At 38.8% G+C, this 22,606-nt stretch overlaps 1 protein-coding gene across 4 annotated transcripts in view; it reads right to left on the reverse strand.

Moving 5' to 3' along the window:
- The window catches only part of LOC102738150 (cyclic AMP-dependent transcription factor ATF-7), an 89,956-nt gene that overhangs the window by 61,808 nt on the left and 5,542 nt on the right, over positions 1 to 22,606 (reverse strand). For 3 of the 4 annotated variants that reach the window (XM_006728691.3, XM_031019826.2, XM_081821755.1), the window contains exon 2: positions 5,532 to 5,600. The exons of the other annotated variant lie outside the window; for it this stretch is intronic. In XM_006728691.3, coding sequence (XP_006728754.1) covers positions 5,532 to 5,579 — 48 coding nt within the window. In that variant the 5' untranslated portion in view covers positions 5,580 to 5,600. The remainder of the gene's footprint in view (positions 1 to 5,531; positions 5,601 to 22,606) is intronic. 4 annotated transcript variants of the gene reach the window in all.

Consider the following 22,606-nt stretch of genomic DNA (forward strand, 5'->3'; position numbering starts at 1 on the left):
CCCCCCCCCCCCCCCCCCCGCCGCCATCCTCACTCCCCAGCAGACTGGGGCAGGGATGCTTTTAATCTACTATGTTCTTAGTAACATAATAATAACGGTAACATAAAAAGCTAAAATCACCAACCACATGTTTCTAAAGGCAAGTGTCAAGAGTGCCAGATCGGACATTAAAAACAGGTTTAATTCCTTGCTCTTAATACATTTACATTTTTTAAAATCTTAATCCCAATTCTGTCCACACGATTACATCCTTCCTCAATGGTCTACTTCCATCACAAGGGTTCATAAAATTGTACATACTCTGAGTGGACTGAAAGTTATTGCAAAATCAACATATTATTACAAAAAACAAGGTTAGCATTTGGCCTAATTGTGTATAATGCAGTGTATTTTCAGCTGCCTGACAGCATGCAGGCACTCTTACCAGATGGGAACTGGATGAATTATTGAATGAAATATGAATTATTAAATAAAAATTTGAATTTTTTTAAACTCTTGGCAGGGGGTGAGGAAGAAAGGCTTATTTGTTTGCCTGAAATTGCCCTCACCTGTCGAAGCGTGTAAAGATGGCATATACCACCATAAATGGCATTTACCTATCAGAGCCATTTCTTCCTGGTTATTCTCTAATTCAAGATGCTCTCTTGACATAAAGAATTAGTCATCGGCACCAACCCATTCTTCTTTCTTTTCTTTTGTGCTAATGCCAAATAAGAGGGAAACTTGCCAAAGGGACAGAATTAAAAATCCAGAGTCCCATAGTACCAGTATGGCCCACTTAAAGGGAGGGCTGGGATAACAGAAAAAAATCTCTATAGACTTGTGTTACATAGGCAATAAAACATATACCTTTGTAGCATGCCAGCATTTAACCAATCATAGAAGCTATTTGTTGCCTCATATACTACAAAGCAATAGAGATTTAAGGGATAATGTTCATGGAGGCAGAGGATACGAAGCAATAAACAGCACTGGAGGTTGGTTAAATGCCAAGTGAAGCCAGGACTACAGCACCATAAACATTATTCCTATTATATGACAAGATAAGGAGGTACAAGAAGCTGCCCTCAATCCCACCACAACTAGGGCTCTACTGCTATTCTTGGCCTCAGAAAGGGAAAGCAGGCTCTGGAGGTCTATGAGCTAGTTATGTGTTTCACATCTCAGATAGATATGAGCAGAACGTCAACCTGTACCTAAATGTCCTCTGGGAAAAGAAAAGATCCAGTAGTAGATATCCTTAGGGAGAAAAAAAAGAGTTAACAGCCCCTCAGGTCACACTGGACAGAGAAACAATCAAAGGGTTTTTCCTTAAAAGGACAGAGTGGATACAGAGTGGTTATGACCAAAACCTTCCTCAATGGCTAATGATGGGGTGATCCTGTTCATTAGAAGTATCTCCTCAGAGGAACTGTGTTCCTGCTCTTAAAGAAACAGATATTCTAGGTAATAAGCTTATATGATCAGCTTCTGCTCAAAGGCTTAGTTATGGCAACCAGAAGGACTACTTAAATCTGCATGATTTGTACTGCAAAACAGTGTCATGTTCCCGAGAGGGAGGTACAGGAATATGGAATTTGTTGACTCCTAGTAATAAAAACTGGGCAAAAAGTGTCCAAAAGGTAAGTTATCTAACCGCATTTACAAATTCAAGATTACTGTCGAAACATAGACCAGTTGACCTTTGAACAACATGGGTTTGAACTGCATAGGTCCACCTATACATGGATTTTTTTTTTTCTGATAAATATAGCACAGTACCATAAATTTTCTCTTCCTTACAATTTTCTTTTTCTTTTTTTTTTTTTTAAAGATTTTATTTATTTATTTGACAGAGAGAGAATGAGAGACAGAGAGCATGAGAGGGAAGAGGGCAGAGGGAGAAGCAGACCCCCTGCTGAGCAGGGAGCCCGATGTGGGACTCGATCCCGGGACTCCAGGATCATGACCTGAGCTGAAGGCAGTCGCTTAACCAACTGAGCCACCCAGGCGCCCTCTTCCTTACAATTTTCTTAACGTTTTCTTTTCTCTGGCTTACTCCAAAGTGAGAATACAGTATATAATACATATAACATACAAAATATGGGTTAATCAACTGTTTATGTTTTATTGGTAAGGCTTCAGGTCAACAGTAGGCTATTAGTAGTTAAGTTTTTGGGGAGTCAAAAGTTATATGCAGATTTTTAACTCCCCCGTGTGCTCCTAATCCTTCCATTGGTCAAGGGTCAACTATAGTTTTTCCTGCTTCCACAAACAATAGAACAATTTTACAATCCACCCTTAAATAAAAATGTTCCCCAAAGCATCAAAAACAAAAGACTACCTAAATTCAGCACCAAACTAATTTTAACAACACAGAAGGAAAGCCATTTTATAGTCACAATGGTTTTAATTAGATGCTATCTTATAAACATTTCAAAAACCCAAACCACTCAAATTCAACCCAACCCTTTGCCACAGGGTATCTGGGGTACTGTTGCCTTAACAACGTTAACCCATTCTCTGGAGGCAGCTCTATTAACTATTCCTGCTACCACATTCCATAGAGAGGTATTAGCAAGAATATTGTTTTCCCTAAGTTCCTCTTCATGAGAGTGATGAGGCCTCAAGAGAAACAGGGTCTCAACAGGAGAATAGGGATGAGAGGGCTCAAAACACCCTATCATCTGTCTTTTCAGATAAGAATGCAAAGAATACAACGTTCAGCAGCCATCTTTCTTTTAAAAAAGTGCATGCAGCATATTTAGAACTCAGCTGTGTCACATCAGACTTACTGTTGGGAAGTAGATCATGAACAGAATCCAAAAATAACAGCCATTAAAGACCTAGCAACCAAAACATGTTTACGTATCCATTGAAAGTCCTGTGGTTTTGATTATATGGTGGACAGCATAATCCACTAGTCTATTTTAGGTGAATTTTCCTTTCACCTTCCCTTAATATTAAGGCGTAAGATGATTTCTGAGTTTAGGGGTACATAGGGTAAAGTCTGTGCAGAGAACAGATACTGAAATAATGCAAGATTCCTATACTTTTTCTCTGCTGGTTGGTTTTTTTAAGGATCAGTCTCTTGAATTCTAATTTGCTTTCATTCCTTCTTCCTCTAAGTGGTAGAAACCACTGATTTTTGAGGCTTCTACGGCAATAAGTTCTAAACCATGTCTTGTAAAAATTATCATGGTCCTTATTACCACTACTGGGATTTACGTAGCTTTTTTAAAAAATTATTCTACCGTGTCTGGAATAAAAATTTTGAATCAATGACAGTGGATTATAAATAGCTTGAAGGCCTCAAGTGGCTCCAGGATGAAACCATTTTCAAGGGATATAAGAAAGCTGGATGAGAGGCCAAGGGTAGTTTTGCTTTCCCAAATTTATCTTCCCTGCCAGATTTCTACTATTTCATATAATGGAAAGCAATCATAGTAAAGTAAATCTTGTAGAGATCCCACTTTAGAGTTAATTGTCACTAGATATTGGGAGAAACTTGGAAGGTGACTAAATATAACTAAAGAACTACAATTTTTACCTGACCATAAAGTCCTGACATGCAAAGGAGGAAAAGGGACGAATGAATGAAGCTACTTTCAATCCTTTTCTATGAAACAAGTAACTTGAATCCAAAAGAAGGTAGCAATCTCCCTGAGTTCCATATCTGCTGAGGGGGAGAAAAGCCTTCAGGACCAACACTAGAGGTTGTAACGAATCTGAACAACCAAAACACCAGCAAACAATTCAGAAATGGGAGGAAGAAGTAGGGGAAGGAAGAGGCTTATGATAAATAGTATCCAACAATACAAAAGGAACCAAAGTAAAAAGGCCCTACTGTTTTTACCACCTCTAGTCCAAAAAATGCAAAACAAAAAGAAACAAACACAAAATCCTCTGGGATCTCACAAATTTCAGTGAAAATTACTCTTTTCTGATGAGAGGGCCTAAAGAAACCCATTTATACCTTTCTTCCTCAGGGAGCTTAAGAGATGCTTTCCCGGTTTATTCCTTTAATTTTATAATCCATTTTAATTTCTTTAAGTCCTTGTCTAGGTGGTTTTAAGCATAAAACATAAGAGGGGCACTGAGAAGCTTAAACAGTAAATGAAGAAAAATAAATATAAGTATGAGAAAAATAAATCTTTTCACCTAAAATGCAGATTTTAAAATGGAGATAAGTGAAAAGGGTCCCAGGTATCAATTATGGAAATCACAGTAAATAGTATTATCAACAAATCCACACACAAAAATTTGGAGGGATCAGGTTCAGATATGTATTCTAATACAGCTGTCTGAAAAATGAAACAAATTTACCCTAATTTCCCAAGTGGCTTCTATTGTAAAATAAAACACAAATCACATGGGGGGAAACAGTCAACAATAACGTTGAAAATTCTGACAAGAAAGGAAATATACCCTACAATGCTGAATACTTCAGAATGCAATGGCTTTTTTAGCCTTTTCTGAAATTTTCAGTGTTTACTGGAATTTGGAATCCTCCTTCTGCTTATTCCTTGTCACTACTCTCATCTCATTCACCTCTCAAATTCCAATTCTTAGGAATCTCTGGAACTTAACTCTCTTCTTTCTGCTTAAGTATTTACAATGTTTAATAGAACTAGTCTGCAATTTCACATACCACCAGTAAGTGTCACTGGGCAGTCACATGGCATATTCCTAACTGAACAGAAACTCAACCCTCAGTTCCATAAAATCAATTCATGAAGGCTGATAAAACTTCTTTTGTGTGCTTTTCTTCATCGTTTGTTGAACATGGCAGTAGGGGAGGGTCTAGGAAGAAGAGTTAAGAAGGTACAAAATGGAGGGGGGGGGTGTAAAAAGGCAGTTTCAACAAAATTACTTTATTCAAAAAGCATATAATGAAAAATATCTGACACATAATGTACACATATGCAAACAATAACATGGCAGCTGACACACAACAAGGCATTTCATGGAGTCAGAAAGGGAAGACGGTTGAGAAATCTTGTAGTTTATATACTGCTGTGAGATCTCAGGTTCTACGCTAGATTTGTATTTCCTAGATAGAAAGATATCTGCCTTACCTACCAACGATTTTCTGGATCCACAGTCCAAAGAAACTTTTCTCTTATGTAAAAAATCCAATAGACTCCAACAAATTGGGGTTCACGATGAACGGGTACATTCTCAGCTGCCTACTCTAAATATGTTAAGCACACTTTTATATCCACGAAGGCTGAGGAAGAGATATTTCTAAACTTGTTTTATATTTAGATGGATAGCTTTAGAAAGCAGGAGAGAGCAACATGTATTCCTCAACACTGTGTGTTGGGAAACAAACACTGGTAGAATAACAATATGAAAGAGAGCAAGGCAGATTTCATTACGGTAGAGTGCCTACACTTCCTCATAACATGGGTTTACACACTGCAAATCCTCTGATCTGATTACCTCCAGTGATCACGTAAAATACCGGCTTTAAACTCTTTGCCTTAGTGATAAAACAGCCACTTTGATTCACAACGAGACATTCACAATAAAGTATATTGTAAACGTACCTGTCCACAGCCCGGGGCATTGCACACAAATGGTCTGTCGTCTCCCATATTTCATATAGCAGAGCGGAGCTGAGGAGGGGGAGGCAGGGGGAAAAGTTATGTTAAATACTCTGGAGTTAAAAAAAAAAAAAAAGTGCTTCAAAAATATCAAGGCTAGAAACAGGTGTTCCAAGAATGCTGTCTATGAAAGCTAAAACACAGGCTACTTTGGGGAGACCCATTAGACAGGTGGCATATGATCTACTGCGCCTCAACTGAAACTTTTAATTAGAAAAATTGAGACCTAAATAGTCAAGGAATTTCAAACCTTTGGTAGATTTTCCCTCTTTCTTCTACAGTATATAACACACTCCTCTAGTCTGCTGAATTACAATCAGTGCAGTTCCCCATGTCAATAAATCCACTGAACATTCGATGCGGAAGCCATATTTCTGAACTAGAGAAGACCAAAATTTGTCATTTAATTAATTAAGGGATTATAGGAGGGGTGCTCCATTTTACAGGGCTATAATCTGGCTCCCTGGTGTATAAACTACGAGACTGTTGGCAAGGGCCGTTTATCCCAGATTATTGCCAAAGAAAACAAAGCACCCATCCTATTGGGCTGCACGGGAAATGATTTTCATTAATAAAAAAATAAAAATAAAAACCTTCTCTACCCACTGGGAGCCTCCTTCTCCCCCCACCAATCGTCTGTGGCAAATGGAGAAATATCGGTGCCCTTCCCCCTCTAATTCTATTTATGGCTAGGTTTTTAAAAGCAGCAATAAAACAAATGTCGACTCTTTGGGGGTTTACTGGGTGAATATGTTCCGGCTGTTTGTGCCGCTCTCGGCCAGAGTTCTTGGGCTGCTCTGTTGCAGCCAACAGATGTGTGCTGCTGCAGGGGATAAAAGAAATGGCACTAAAAAAAAAAAAAAAAGAAATGGCACTAAAAGGCATCACCATCCATCCTCTCTATTTCTCTGAAGAATTTAACAGGGCTTATACTGTTGTTGTTCTTTAAGTATTGAAGCTAAACTTGAAATGTTGATCGAAATTCTTTGTCAAAGAACAATAATTCCAATACAAATGTGTTGGGGAAATATCTCATTTCCCAACTAGGAATAAAAATAGAGGTGGAGATGGATAAGGATGAGAAATGCAAATCACAGTAAAAATATTCCTAAAAGATAAACAGGGTTTTGAAAGGGGGGGGGCACAAAAATAGTCTTCATAGGAAAAACTCCTAAAGGATATTTTCGAACATCCTTCTACAAGAAAGGAAGGTGTAGAAAACAGTATTAACAAGGGAAGATGAAAGAGGAAGAACTATAATTTGAATATGCCTAGAAACAACTTCAGAACTGTAACTAAACTCAAATTTTTATCTTGGAGATAAACCAAAATATCAGGTTAACCTCAGTCAGGTCTGCATTAAAATAAAATGTTAAAGTGCTAGACTGAATTTGGTAATCAGAAAACCCTGCTTACAACTCAGAGGGGAGCTAGGTAACATCTCTCCTACTCTCTTAAGACTCACTCTGGGGTTGGAAACCAGTATATCTGGTGCTCTGATCAGTAATTCCACAACTAATCAGTGTTTAAAATTGCGGGGTGCCCCCCAAAATAGAAAGGGCTTCTTAGTCATCTTTCAGTGTGCTAGGAACAGGGTCTAACTATGAAGGAAACTGATGCTGCAGCATTGCTGTAATAGAAGACAGCCTGTATGTACATAGGTATACATAGATTTATATCACATTTAGCCAGCATAAATTGCTTCAATAAATTCTATTCCTAGGAGAAGCCAGCTGAAGCTGATGATTGGGTACTGGGAAAATGAGAGCTTTATTCTTCTTCACACAGCCCCAGGACAAGAGGTTTTCTGGTTTGTTTGTTTTAAATACATGATGACTTTTTAGCACTTTCTGGAACTATGACATAGTGCAAAAAATAAACATAAAGTAAATAAAAGTAAATAAATGCAAAGACCATGGCCATTATGACTGAAAATTCAGGACATTTCTGGAAAGCAATTCATTTCTGGAAAAATCCCTAACTGCTGTGCTGAAGATAATTTCACCTCCTAGTCCCAAACCCTGCTTTCCTAATATAATCATGAAATGAGAATTTTATCTCAACAAGGTCCTGTAGCATATTTTCAACCAGGAAGTAAACTACAAGGACTAGAGCAGACAGAACATAAGGACCAGGTGGGACTCCTTCCTTTTACCTTGTTTCTGTTATTTGAGGCTAAATTTTCTGTTTTCTACCTAGTTAGAGGAGAAAAAGAGGGCTTGCTGGCTGAGCAGTAGGGCAGCACTGGCATAGGAAGTGACTGAATAAACTCTGGAATGGTTTCCCTCCAACCACAAAATTCAAAATTTAACTTGGTTTTGTACAATCATATCACAATATATGGCTTCCAAATTTTATTTAACTGTATCCTTACTAGGAAATAGAAATGAAAAATCATGATTTTCTAAAGAAAACAAAAGGCAAAACCAAGTTGGGGGAAAAGTATTAAATGTAAAAGAAGCAAGCATTTTCATGGCTCTTAAATACTCAAATCTGACGATCACTAACTAGGATTTCCTGCTTCCTTCCCACTTTACTGGCTTTTTGTTTTCCCATTTTCACCAAAAGGAGGATCACAATGGGAGGAAGAAGGCCCTCTTTCTTAAATACCCAGAATTATTTTGAAATCATTCCTCAGTCTCTTGCTCCTTTTCATTTCCATCATTCTTGCTTTTTCACTTTAGGGTGATTTGTCTTTTTTAAGAATTAAATATATAACAACAATAAATAATGATCTGTTCTCCTACTTAAAAAAAAAAAAAATCCAGGGGCGCCTGGGTGGCTCAGTCGTTAAGCATCTGCCTTCGGCTCAGGTCATGATCCCAGGGTCCTGGGATCGAGCCCCGCATCGAGCCCCGCATCGGGCTCCCTGCTCAGCAGGAAGCCTGCTTCTCCCTCTCCCGCTCCCCCTCCTTGTGTTCCTGCTCTCGCTGTCTCTCTCTCTGTCAAATAAATAAATAAATAACATCTTAAAAAAAAAAAATCCAGCTTACATCTTTTTAAATTCCCAGTCAGCTTAATCAATAGCTACATATAAAGAATGCCATTGCTTATTTCTATTTGATACTTAAAACAAATCTCTAATTATGAGAGAGGTCAAACTGATGCCTTCTCAAGAACAAAAAGCAGCACATTTCTGTAGTATAAACAGGCTGAGACAAAGGTGAAATCTTGAATAAAGATGCTGCCATTCGCTAGAATTTAACTCATGGCCCATTTGTAACTGTACTACTTGACACGTAGATCACGTGTCTAGGAGTGACACTCAAGTCTGTCATCTACTCCTCAATCTATTCCTCAGGATGAAACTCAGCATTTTACACAACTAACCAATAAATGACAGGCAAAGGATACACACATTAAGAGACATTTCCAGGAGGAAGTGAGATGCTTTCAGAGGAGATCTTAGAACAAGAAAACAAAGATGAAGAAAAAGGCCGTCCTAGAGGCCAAGTCTGCAGAAGAAAAGGCTCATGTACTCGGGAGTCACCAGAATGCATAAATGATAAAAATTACTATTTACTCAAAAGAGAGAAAGTTATCTGAATGCTGGGAGAGAAGTGAAGAAAATCCAAAGTTTAGAGACTGATTTTTAATAACGGGGATAATTTCATAAAATCTATGTTAAACAGTTTTGTCAAAACCAGAAGTATATCCTAAAATGGTCAATGTGCAAATAAGAAAACTGATTTTCTATGTATATACATATATACATGTATATATACACACACACATATATATGCATATCTTTTTTTCTTTCTTCTTTTTTAATAGAATGAGGATGAAGTCTGTCACTGAGGACTACAAAGTCAATTCTCTGGACCCAGCTATAATGTGATTATCTCTTTAGTAACTAATTGCTGTTCATAAAATGGCCCAACTTTAGTAAGGAATAAAAGCCATGTACAAACACACCCAGGGGCCTGTTCTTAGGTTCCTAATAACAAAAAGCAGATACTGCTAAGTACAAAAAAATGAGAAGGGCATATGCACCATTAATATCAAAAATTCATGAAAATCTAGAAGGGGTTCAGACTAGCTATCATTCATTCATTCAAAAAACATTACTAAGGAACTAAGTGCCAGGCAAAGTGGACATAAAAATAAAAAGACAATAATCCTTTACAAAAAAAAGAATCTTTCACTCATCTTCAAAGAAAAACTAGAGTTGGACAGTAGTTAAAGCAGTAAAAAAACAGTTTTTAGTCAGAACTATTGCAATAGGGGAAAAGAGATCTCAGTACAGAACTGGGCTCAATTCTGAAAACATCAGGGGCAAATGGAAATTTATAGCCAAGGACCATGGTGGGGGCTAATGGATGGAAAAGTACTAAGAGGAAACATCAGGAGAAGGGGATTCTGACTAAACCGACCTAACAAGATTCTTGCTAAAGATAGGCCAGGATGATGATACATAACCTAGGGGATGGTGAAAGATGAAGAACCTGATCAGATATGAGGGTGATCAGATACCGATGGTGAGGGATTCTTGTTAAAACTGGATCTTACAAGAAAGTACACTGATGGGCCTAAAAGAAGGTTCAGGAAACTGCCTAAAGTTTGGTCAAGGAATTTTTGTCATTTGGCATGAGAGATGCCAAGTAAGTGGTAAGAATGATGGCTTAATTTACAAGTTCAATTAGTCAAGAGACTGATCAGTATACACATTAGATCCCTTGCTATTTCTTATTATTTATAGTCATTTATCAAATTCCTTTGCTAGACAACTTCAGAGAGTACAGGCAAGAGCACAAAAAAGAGGGATTTAAAGTCTTGGTAAAAGATCTGACAAGGACAAAGTTTGAAACTAATAATCACAATTTACTTTGTGGATCAAAAAGTAAATATGGTCAGTTTTAAAATTCATCAATTTACTGGGGTGCCTAGGTGGCTCAATCAGTTAAGCATCTGACTCTTGGTCTCAGCCCAGGTCTTGATCTCAGGGTCGTGAGTTCAAGCCACGAGTTGTGTTCCATCCACACTGGGCATGGGGCCTACTTAAACACAAAACAAAACACCTTAAAATTCATCAATTCACTGAATACTTTATTCAGTGCCTACCCCACACTCTAGGCCCCGGAATTCAACAGTGACAAGGTTTCTACCCTTACAGTGCTTATACTCTAAAAGGAAGAAATAAACACTAAGCAAGTAAACAAAATAATTTTAGATTAATAGCAGATAACTGCTATGAAAGAAATGAAATGGTGATATCTTAGTGGCTACGAGCAGGCTATTTCAGTTTCATGAATAAAAAGGAAATGGCTGTATTATCTGTGACCAAAAAGGGAAGGGGGTAGAATATAGAGATCTGGGTTAAAAATTCTGGACGCCTTTCCTCTCATAACACAGGTGATTTTTGGTAAATATTTTTTTATTTAATATGAAACCAATATTCAAGTATACTCTGCTGAAATTCTACATTTATCTTCCTGTTTTTTTCAGAAAGCTGCCAGCTAGGTCCACAAAACAATTGCTACCCAGGTATTTGTGTATTTAAAGCTAAACATGTTTGACATATTTTAAATACATATTCTTCTTAAGACATATTTTAAGTACATACTTTACAACTACTTTGTGCCTAAAGCACTTGATGTGGCTACACCCAACCAACTCTGTGCTTTCCTTATCATCCAAATAACATAGAGGAGGATCCATAGCTTTTGATTAGAGTGTTAAAAAATGGGGAGGAGGAAGATTATTTGTCAAGTTAACCCTTCATTGGCCCTTGAAAACAAAACCGAGGCCAGAGCTGTTAAGATATATTTTCAAGTATAAAAGAAATGTAGCAGAGGGGGGCCTAGCTGGCTTCATAGGTAGAGCATGCGACTCTTGATCTCGGGGTTGTGAGTTCAAGCCCCACATTGGGTGTGGAGCCTATTTAGAAAAATAAATGAAGTAAAATAAAATCTTAAATAAAAAAAGAAACATTAAAAAAAGAATGCCACAGACATTCTTATACCTTCATATAAGACTTTTGGTAGTACATATTTGAACAATCTTTCTGGAAAGCAATCTGGCAATATTTATATTGTCTTAAAAAATTTTTTTTAGGGCGCCTGGGTGGCTCAGTTGGTTAAGCGACTGCCTTCGGCTCAGGTCATGATCCTGGAGTCCCTGGATCCAGTCCCGCGTCGGGCTCCCTGCTCGGCAGGGAGGCTGCTTCTGCCTCTGACCCTCCCCCCTCTCATGTGCTCTCTCTCTCTCATTCTCTCTGTCTCAAATAAATAAATAAAATCTTTAAAAAAAAAAAATTTTTTTTTTAAAGATTTTATTTATTTATTTGATAGAGAGAGAGAGAGCACAAGCAGGGGAGCAGCAGGCAGAGGGAGAGGGAGAAGGGAGCCCGATGCAGGGACTAGATCCCAGGACCCCGGGATCACAACCTGAGCAGAAGGCAGACACTTAACCGACTGAGCCACCCAGGTGCCCTTGTCTTAAAATGTTTTGTATCCCTTGAACAAATCTTTTTTTTTTTTTAAAGATTTTATTTATTTATTTGACGGAGAGACACAGCAAGAGAGGGAACACAAGCAGGGGGAGTGGGAGAGGAAGAAGCAGACCACCTGCGGAGCAGGGAGCCCGATGTGGGGCTCGATCCCAGGACCTGGGACCATGACCCGAGCAGAAGGCAGACGCCTAACAACTAAGCCACCCAGGCGCCCGTGAACAAATCATTCTTTTTTCAGGATTTTATTCTGAGGTTAAAGCCCAAAACATGGACCACTTATATATTAAAATGCTCATTATAGTCCTATTTATAACAATAAGAAAAAAAGAACAGGAATTAAATGTTTAAGAATGAATCAATGTAAGATACTGCCTGACAACAGGCTATATTTAAGTTAAGAATAACGTTTCTGAAAGCTGTTTAATGACATAAGAAAATGCTATACATTCTGTGGGGGGAGAAAACCAGGATATAAAATTGCATATGCACCATAATTCCAAATCTATAAAAAAAGCAAACAAAATAGGGGTGCCTGGCTAGCTCAGTCAGTAGAACATGCAACTCTACGACTCTTGATCTTGGGGTCATGAGTTCAAGCCCCACACTGGGCGTAGAGCCTACTGAAAAAAAAACAAAAAAGCAAACAAATAATAAGCATATAAAAAGATAAGGGAATTGGCATCAAATGTTAATAATGGTTATCTCTGGATAATGGTATTCCAGGTAATTTTTCTTCTTCGTACGTTCAGTATTTTCCAAAGTCTACAATGATCACATATTGCTTTTAAAAAATAAAAATAATATAGTGTAATCTAATAAAAACAATGATCTGCATGACTTAAAAAAAATGTCTATGAGTTAAAAAAAGGTCCACATCTGGTAGACTCTTCTAAAGCACTAAACAGTATATTTACAAATCATGCAAGGTTGTTCATTCTCTACTACAAAGCAACAAAACCAACTGACAAATTAAGTTCAAAATGGACTACCAAAAAATCTTTCTAAAATTATAAACTAGCAGCTTCATATAGAAATAGACACAGTGGAAACTGGTGGAAACTTAAACATATCGATACACAGGGTAATCAAGCAGTTCAAGATAGTTCCTCCTTTGTTACCTTCAAGGACCCATTTTCAAAATCCCATGAATGCTCCCTAACGAGTATTACTTATATTAAACATTTAGAAATTTCCCCAGCCATTCATCACAAAGAGAATAAAGAGAGCCGAAACCAAGCTTAGCAGGTACTAAATGCCTTTCAGCTCAGCTATAAACAAGCTTAAAAATGTAGACAGGCACCCAAACAGAGCTCTATGGGCCCCATTCCCTCACGATATTAAAAAGAAAGAAATTATATACAAACAGTTCTCTTCCAAGAACATAACTTTGGATACCAAGTTTGACTTTAAGATAATTTAGCTGCTGCTAAGCAAAGAGTACAAACACCAAAGATCTCTACCACAGCAGTCTCAACATTTTATTCTCCATAGGATACTCAGTGTTGCTGTGATTTGCATTACATCTAGAAAATTGATTTAAGGAAAAGATACCAATAAACATATGAACTGTGAGACTATAATGCACATTATGTGAACCTCAGAAAACAAAGAAGACTCAGGTTTTAACCAGGTAGTAGATTATTTAGGAATTGAAATTTCTGTTCATAAATTCTGGGTTTGTTTTCCACTGTATTATTTAGCATAAAAACAGTTTAGCATATATTATTTCCCTAGTAGGTAAACCAATTGCCCCAAAGGGATTATAGAAAGCACATATATCACTGTAATCTTAAACTAACTTGCCTTACTGTTTTATATCAGCGTTTTTGTAAAGCACTTTGCTAACAGACTGGAAAACTGAGGTAGAGAGTTATTAAAAAAAAAAAAAAATAGACAAAAGATGAGTCAAGAGGTTGAGGTTGGCCTGAATCCCAGTTACCTATTCTCACACACCTCAAAAAAGATATAAAAATGGACAGCACATCTTTTTAGAACTCCTAAAAATTAGGGATGCCGGGGTGGCTCAGCAGGTTAAGTGTCTGCTTTCGGCTCAGGTCATGATCCCAGGGTCCTGGGATAGTGTTCCGCATCAGGATCCTTGCTCAGCAGGGGGCCTGCTTATCCCTCTGCCTGCCACTCCCCCTGCTTGTGCTTTCTCTGACAAATAAATAAATAAAATCTTAAAAAAACAAAACGAAAACAAAAACCTCCTAAGAGTTGTATGATAACCTGCATATTGTGTAACTATTTCCAACTGAACTGTGTTATTTCCAAAAATTTACACACAATAGGTGTTTCTTATATGTTTATTAGACAAATGAATGTCCAGAAATACAAACTGGAGGGACTACAAATTCTTGGAGCATTATTTTTGTCTAGGAAAATTAAATAATGTTCATAGTTTTAACATTAAGTGTGTGTGTGTATAATTGTGTGTGTGTGTGTGTGTGGTGGGCAGCAAAGTTTATTGAGCAATAGTAAAAAGCTCTCAAAGAGGGAGGGGACCTGAGAGGGATGCCCAACATTAAGTATATTTTATTACAATTTTTAAATTCATAATCCAGGGTGCCTGGGTGGCTCAGTTGGTTGAGCGACTGCCTTCGGCTCAGGTCATGATCCTGGAGTCCCCGGATCGAGTCCCGCATGGGGCTCCATGCTCGGCAGGGAGTCTGCTTCTCCCTCTGACCCTCCCCCCTCTCATGTGCTCTCTCTCATGAATAAATAAAATCTTTAAAAAAAAAATTCATAATCCAGTTATAGTATATGTCAAAGACTGGCAAACTTCAGTCCGTGGGCCAAATCCAGCCTGCCACCTGTGTTTGTATGGCCCACAAGCTAAGAATGGTTTTACATTTTTATTTTTTTTTTTAAGATTTTATTTATTCATTAGAGATACAGATACAGAGAGAGAGAGAGAGAGCATGAGCAGGGGGAGAGGCAGAAAGAGAGGGAGAAGCAGGCTCCCCGATGAGCCAGGAGCCCGATGTGGGGCTCGATCCCAGAACCCTGGGATCATGACCTGAGCTGAAGGCAGATGCTTAACCATCTGAGCCACTCAGGTGCCCCTGGATTTTACATTTTTAAATGGTTGGAAAAAAAAAAACAAAAAAAGAATATTTCATGACACATAAAAATTATATAAAGTTCAAATTTCAGTGTCCATAAAAAAGTTTTATGGGAATACAGCCATGCTTATCCTTTGCATGCTGTCTATGGCTTCTTAGGTGCTATAATGGCAGAGTTGAGTAATTACAAACAGACCTCATGCCTCAAAGCCTTATTTACTATCTGGCCTTAGTTTGCAAACTCCTGATATTTATAAATATTATTAAAATACATGGTTAATTAGGAGATTCCAATTATGACAAATGTCAGAGTGTATGTGTTAATCATTTTTTTTAAAGATTTTATTTATTTATTTGACAGACAGAGACATAGCAGGAGAAGGAACACAAGCAGGGGGAGCGGGAGAGGGAGAAGCAGGCTTCCTGAGGAGCAGGGAGCCCAGTGCGGGGGCTTGATCCCAGGACCCTGAGATCATGACCTGAGCCGAAGGCGGACGCCTAAGGACTGAGCCACCCAGGCGCCCCTGTGTTAATCATTAATAAGAACTTTTATAATGTGACTATTCAAGTACTAATTTCTTTTTATTTGACTACAAATTTTAGAAATTAGGTTTTCTTTTTTTTTAAGTAGGCTCCACACCCACATGGAGCCCAATGTGGGCCTCAAACTCACAACTGTGAGATCAAGCAAGACTTGAGCCATGATCAAGAGTCAGACACTTAACCAAGCCACCCAGGTGCCCCTCTTTTTTTTTTTTTTTAAATTTAAGTCATCTCTATACCCATTGTGGGGCTCAAGAGTAATATGCTCTTCTGACTCAGTCAGGTTCCTAAGAAATTAGGTCTTCTAAAAATAAGGTTAATTAAGCTAGCTCCATAGTTCTCAACCTTTAGCATATTCACTTGGGCACCTTGAAAAATACAGATTCCTATGCCTCCCGGATTTTCTTGGCTTTGGGGCCCAAGAATCTACACTTTATTTTTTTAATTTTTCTAAAGATTTTATTTATTTGACATAGAGACAGCGAGAGAGGGAACACAAGCAGAGGGAGTGGGAGAGGGAGAAGCAGGCTTCCTACTGAGCAGGGAGCCCGATGCGGGGCTCGATCCCAGGACCCTGGGACCATGACCTGAGCCGAAGGCCGACACTTAATGACTGAGCCACCCAGGCACCCCAAGAATCTACACTTTAAAAAAACACCCTGGGGGCGCCTGGGTGGCTTAGTCGTTAAGCGTCTGCCTTTGGCTCAGGGGGATCGAGCCCGCATCAGGCTCCTTGCACAGCGGGAAGCCTGCTTCTCCCTCTCTCACTCCCCCTGCCTGTGTTCCTGCTCTCGCTTCTCTCTCTGTCAAATAAATAAATAAAATCTTTAAAAAAATAAAATAAAAATAAAAAAACACCCTGGGTAATTCTGGTGCAAATGGTCATTAACCCAGCCTTTGAGAGGCACTAAAATGGTTGGAGAGCTTATAGTTCTTCCATATTGTAAACAGCTGTATTTTTCCAATTTGGTACTACAAGACAGCAGTTCTCAAAGTGGGCTCCAGGGATTCCCATAGATTCCTAAGACCCCTTCAGAGGGTTCATGGGTGTTCAAGTCATACATGGATAAAAGATCTATTTAAAGGGCAAGATAGGCTGATTCATTTTAATGTAACAAAGTATTAAAAGTTCAGAGATGTGGTTTCAGATTTTACACAATAGCTAACCTTTAAGAAACTATCACATTTTGGATTCTGGTATAGTATCAAAGAAGAACGACTATCTACAATTAATTATCTGAAAAGAATCTTTCCTTTTCCTGGGCGCCTGGGTGGCTCAGTCGGTTGAGCATCGGACTCTTGGTTTCCGCTCAGGTCATCATCTCATAGGTTGTGGGATCAAGTCCCACATCCAGCACCTCGCTCAGCACAGAGTCTGCTTGAAGATTCTCTCCCTCTGCCCCTTCCCTCCTCAAATAAATAAATCTTTAAAAATAAATCTTTCCTTTTCCTATTAGTATCTGCGTGAGCCCAGGTTATCTTCATATAGTTCAACCAAAACAACATATTGTAACCGACTGAATGCAGAAGCAGATATGAGAATCCAGCTGTTTTCTATTAAGCCAGACATTAAAAGGCTTAAAGCCCTGCCCCTAAATTTTTCTGACACTATAATAGTTATTTATGTTGTTATTTTATTTATTTTTTTTTTCAAAGATTTTATTTATTTATCTGACAGATAGCGAGAGAGGGAACACAAGCAGGGGGAGTGGGAGAGGGAGAAGCAGGCTTCCCGCCGAGCAGGAAGCCCGATGCGGGGCTCGATCCCAGGACCCTGGGATCATGACCTGAGCCGAAGGCAGACGCTTAACGACTGAGCCACCCAGGCGCCCCATGTTGTTATTTTAAGGTAAATGTTTTTTCAATTTCTCCATTTTAATTTCTAAAATGCTCAATGTCAATAGATATAACCAAGACAAACCCTTTGGAGTCCCCAACAATTATGAAGAGTATAAAGGGGTAGGTACTGAGACCAAAAGCAGTTTGAGACCCACTGCTTTAAGAAATACACAAACAGTAGAGTACCCTGGACTGATCAAAGAGAAAGTTAAAATTAATTTCTGGATTTTGAGCTCTGACATGCAGGGACAGGTTTCAAAAAAAGGAGCCAGCTTAAATAGACCAAATAGTTTTGTAGCAAATGACTGAAAACAGATGGGAGTGAGAATTAGGCTGAATCGTAAGTTAGGCAACAACACATGGCCAAAGCTTAGAACCTATCTGGGAACAGCTTCATATAGGCAACTACTTGACTAGAACTTTTTTTTAAGTCTCTCTAGGCTTTTGGAGGATTCAAGGAACTATTTTAAGCTATCCTCAGAAAGGTTAATAAAGTAAAAACAAAGAAGCAACAACTTGCTAAAGTGACAGCAGGAAGCAGAGTTAGAAATAACTAGAGAACATTATACCTATCTACGTTTGGCCTCAATGCATTTTAGAAGTTGAAAAATTCCTGGAAACTGGTAGGCTGTCAAAAATCTAATGCTGTGTTTTGGTTTTTTTCAGACTCATTTTCAGATAAAGTATCATCCCTAAAACAATACACCAATAGCAATCAACCACAAAACACTTTTTTTTTTTTTTAAGATTTTTTATTTATTTGACAGGAGAGAGTACAAGCAAGGGTAGCGGCAGGCAGAGGTAGAGGGAAAAGCAGGCTCCCCGCTCAGCAGGGAACCCGATGTGGGGTTCAATCCCAGGACCCTGGGATCATGACCTGAGCCGAAGGCAGACGCTTAACGGTCTGAGCCACCCAGGTGCCCCCCAAAACTCTAATCTTTAAGGATAAATGTAAAATCTTCGTGGACTTAATTTCTTTTTTTTTTTTTTAAAGATTTTATTTATTTATTTGACAGAGAAAGACACAGCGAGAGAGGGAACACAAGCGGGGGGGCGGGGAGAGGGAGAAGCAGGCTCCCCGCCGAGCAGGGAGCCCGATGCGGGACTCGATCCAGGGACTCCAGGATCATGACCTGAGCCGAAGGCAGTCGCTTAACCAACTGAGCCACCCAGGCGCCCAATTTCTTTTTTTTTTTTAATGGACTTAATTTAAATAGACAGTAACAACACTAAGCCTGATAGACTTTAATATTAAACCCTAGTACGAGTTCGGCCCTAGATAGGAAATTGCTACAACATCCCATAATGACAATCATGGAGATGCTTAGAAATTCTCAAGGAAAAAAAATCTATTTTCTAAGACTATCCACATACTGGCAACACAGTGATCTATTTGGAGTATTCTAATGCTCACTGAACTGACTTTCTTTTTTTTTTTTAAGATTCCATTTATTTATTCATGAGAGACAGAGAGAGAGAGAGACAGAGGGAGAAGCAGGCTCCCAAGGAGCAGGGAGCCCGATGCGGGACTCGATCCCAGGATCCTGAGATCATGACCTGAGCCGAAGGCAGATGCTTAACCATCTGAGCCACCCAGGCGCCCTCACTGAACTGACTTTCAACAGTCCCAAACACAGATGTGTAAAATATCAGAAAACTACTGCTTGCCCAAAACTTAAAAAAATAAAGAAAATGGTGCTACAGGAGAGAAGTTACTACCAGAAATACCAGAAAAACCATGTTAAATAAAACCAACATGGTGTTACTCAAGGCTGATAAAGCTTAAATAAATGTAACTGGCAAGGGGGCGCCTGGGTGGCTCAGATGGTTAAGCGTCTGCCTTCAGCTCAGGTCATGATCCCAGCGTCCTGGGATCCAGCCCCGCATCGGGCTCCCTGCTCAGCAGGGAGCCTGCTTCTCCCTCTCCCTCTGCCTCTCTCCCTGCTCATGCTCTCTCTCTCTCTCTCTCTCTGTATCTCTGTGTCTCCAATGAATAAATAAAATCTTAAAAAAAAAAAAATGTTACTGGCAAGAAACTTGGTGCCAATACAAATCATTTACAGCAGTCATATGTTCTAATCAATAAACCATCCTGTTTTTATAATATAGTCAGGCATATTCCTTTTCAGAAAGAATGATTATGCTCTATTTTTTTAATTTGGAAAAAAAGTAATTTTTTTACTGCATGGTAAATTATAAGCCCCAAATACAATCTGACCAATTTAGCATATAAATCTTCTTTGTCCACTATGTCAGCAAGAAGCACTATACCAGATAAGATAATAGGTAATTTCACTCAAAACAAGTTGGATTTAGTGAGAAGGTGGGGCAATGGCAGAACGACACAGTTCCACGGAGGCCCAAGCCACAAGCTCAGAAAGTGACTTTTTAAGTTAAATCTTAGCTCCTGTTATGCTTTTTTTTTTAATTTTTTTTAAAGATTTTATTTATTTATTTGAGAGAGAGAATAAGAGAGAGAGCATGAGAGGGGTGAGGGTCAGAGGGAGAAGCAGACCCCCTGCCGAGCAGGGAGCCCGATGCGGGACTCGATCCCGGGACTCCAGGATCATGACCTGAGCCGAAGGCAGTCGCTCAACCAACTGAGCCACCCAGGCGCCCTCCTGTTATGCTTTCTTAAGTTGATATTTATTAAGGATAAATGCATTCTTGAATAGAGAAACTTTTTTTTTTAAACATATAATGTATTATTTGTTTCAGGGGTACAGGTCTGTGATTCATCAGTCTTACACAATTCACAGCGCTCACCATAGCACATACCCTCCCCAGTGTCCATCACCCAGCCACCCCATCCCTCCCACCCCTCTCCACTCCAGCAACCCTCAGTTTGTTTCCTGAGATTAAGAGTCTCTTATGGTTTGTCTCCCTCTCTGGTTTCCTCTTGAAGAGAAACTTTTTTTTTTTTTTTTAAGTAAACTCTACACCCAATGTGGGGCTCGAACTCACAACCCAAGACCAAGAGTCGCATGCTCCACTGACTGACCCAGCCAGGCATCCTGAAAAGAGAAACTTTTTACATACTCGGGTTTCAAACATGAGAACATTTAGGATTAAAATTACCAAAAGATGAGAAAAAGCTAACAAAGTGAAGTCGTGACTTTGTAATGAGTTTTGTTCTCTCATTAAGTGTTCTTACATCCTTCATAAGATTACTGTAGTTAAAAAAAAAAAGATTGGGGTGCCTGGGTGGCTCAGTCATTAAGCGTCTGCCTTCGGCTTGGGTCATGATCCCAGGGTCCTGGGATCGAGCACCGCATTGGGCTCCCTGCTCCGCGGAAAGCCTGCTTCTCCCTCTCCTGCTCCTGCTCCCCCTGCTTGTGTTCCCTCTCTCACTGTGTTTGTCAAATAAATAAAAAAATCTTAAAAAAAAAAAGATTACTGCAGTAACTCACATCTGCCTTAATTGGGAATCTTTCCTAGATGTATGCCTACAAAGTTTTAAAAACTAGATAACCATCCTGTTTTTATAATATAGTCAGGCAAATTTGTCTTTTCATAAAATTTTTCCTGAAATATAACACTCATCCATCCTCTCTAAGGAAGCCAAGCAGTATATGTTTACTTTCAAAACTAAACTGAATTTTCTTCATTGTATACAAGCAGTGGGTATATTATTCAGACACCTTCCCCCCGCCCCCCCACGCCACACACACTTTCTAAACAAAAGGATAAACAAGAGAAGCAAAGAAAACAAAATACTATGGCTTAAGGGTGGGGGGACAAACAAACATTATTTCAACACAAAGTGTCCACCAGGGAAATTCTGGAGAGAAAATATGATGAAATATTTTAAGACATGAAATGACCCCAATGCAAAATTTTGTTGTTGTTGATTCTTGTTTGGTTTCTTGCTCAAAGGAGTTATTTCTTGACATTTATGTTCCTTACTTTCTGTTTAGCCATTCCCACTGGGTCAGTAGAACCACTTCAATTTCATTTTCTTTAATGTCTATTTTTCTTCCTGATTCTTCAATAGTAAGTTCTTTGATCTTAGTTTCTATTTATGAATGTTTGGACTGGAAAGGACCTTGAGGGGTCATCAAGTCCATCCTTCTGCTTTCCAGGAGAATTCATAACTAAACAATCTCAAATGGATGAGAAGCTATCAAAAGATGCATCCTGTCCCTAACAGCATGCTACTTCATTTCGCAGAGACATTTCCATTCACAATTTGCAATTTTCTAAAAGTGAAAGTAAAAATTAAAACCCCAAAAGAGGAAGGTGCTTTAAAAATGCATTTATCAGCTAAAATTGCTCAAACATAAGTTCAACTATCAAGTCTAAAATTAACACACAGGAAAGTTGTTGGCTGCCAACACAGTCTTTAGTCTCTAGAGATGTCTTCTGATGTTCTGGCTTATTTCTAGCACAATTTTACCTATAGCACAGAGCATGACAAACTTAGCCCACCACATCAATAAACTATAATTATAAAAGTCAATTATATGTGTGTGTGTATGTGTGTGTGGTGTCTTTTTTCTTACAGGTAGTGTAGGTTTTTATTCCAAACAAAACGAAAAGTTAGGTCTAGACTGGAGATGTCAATATTATGGGGAAGCTATGATATAACTGTTACATGGACAATAGTTAATTTTTTAATATGTTACTTAAAATGCCAAAGATTCCAAAACAGAATTTCATCTGATGACACAAAATATGCAACTATGCAGAAGCACTGTTAATCATTCTAGAATTATTTTAAAAATTAAAAATAAAGGAAACAGGACCAGCAATGTTGGAAAGGGGGGGGCAATTATACTTAAAAAAATAGGGGAATTATTAAATAGATGTCTTATAAACAACTGGCAAGTAATGCAGTGATTTATAAACACTAGCATGACCTAGCTAGGCAGCAACTAATGTCTAACCTCATTTCATTCCATTTTTTTTTTTAAAGATTTTATTTATTTATTTGAGAGAGAGAGAATGAGAGACAGAGAGCACGAGAGGGAAGAGGGCAGAAGGAGAAGCAGACCCCCTGCTGAGCAGGGAGCCCGATGCGGGACTTGATCCCGGGACTCCAGGATCATGACCTGAGCCGAAGGCAGTCGCTTAACCAACTGAGCCACCCAGGCGCCCCTCATTTTTTTTTTTTTTTATTT

This window comes from Leptonychotes weddellii, chromosome 5, assembly GCF_054177405.1.
Source record: "Leptonychotes weddellii isolate Sample4059 chromosome 5, ASM5417740v2, whole genome shotgun sequence".
NCBI lineage: Eukaryota > Metazoa > Chordata > Mammalia > Carnivora > Phocidae > Leptonychotes > Leptonychotes weddellii.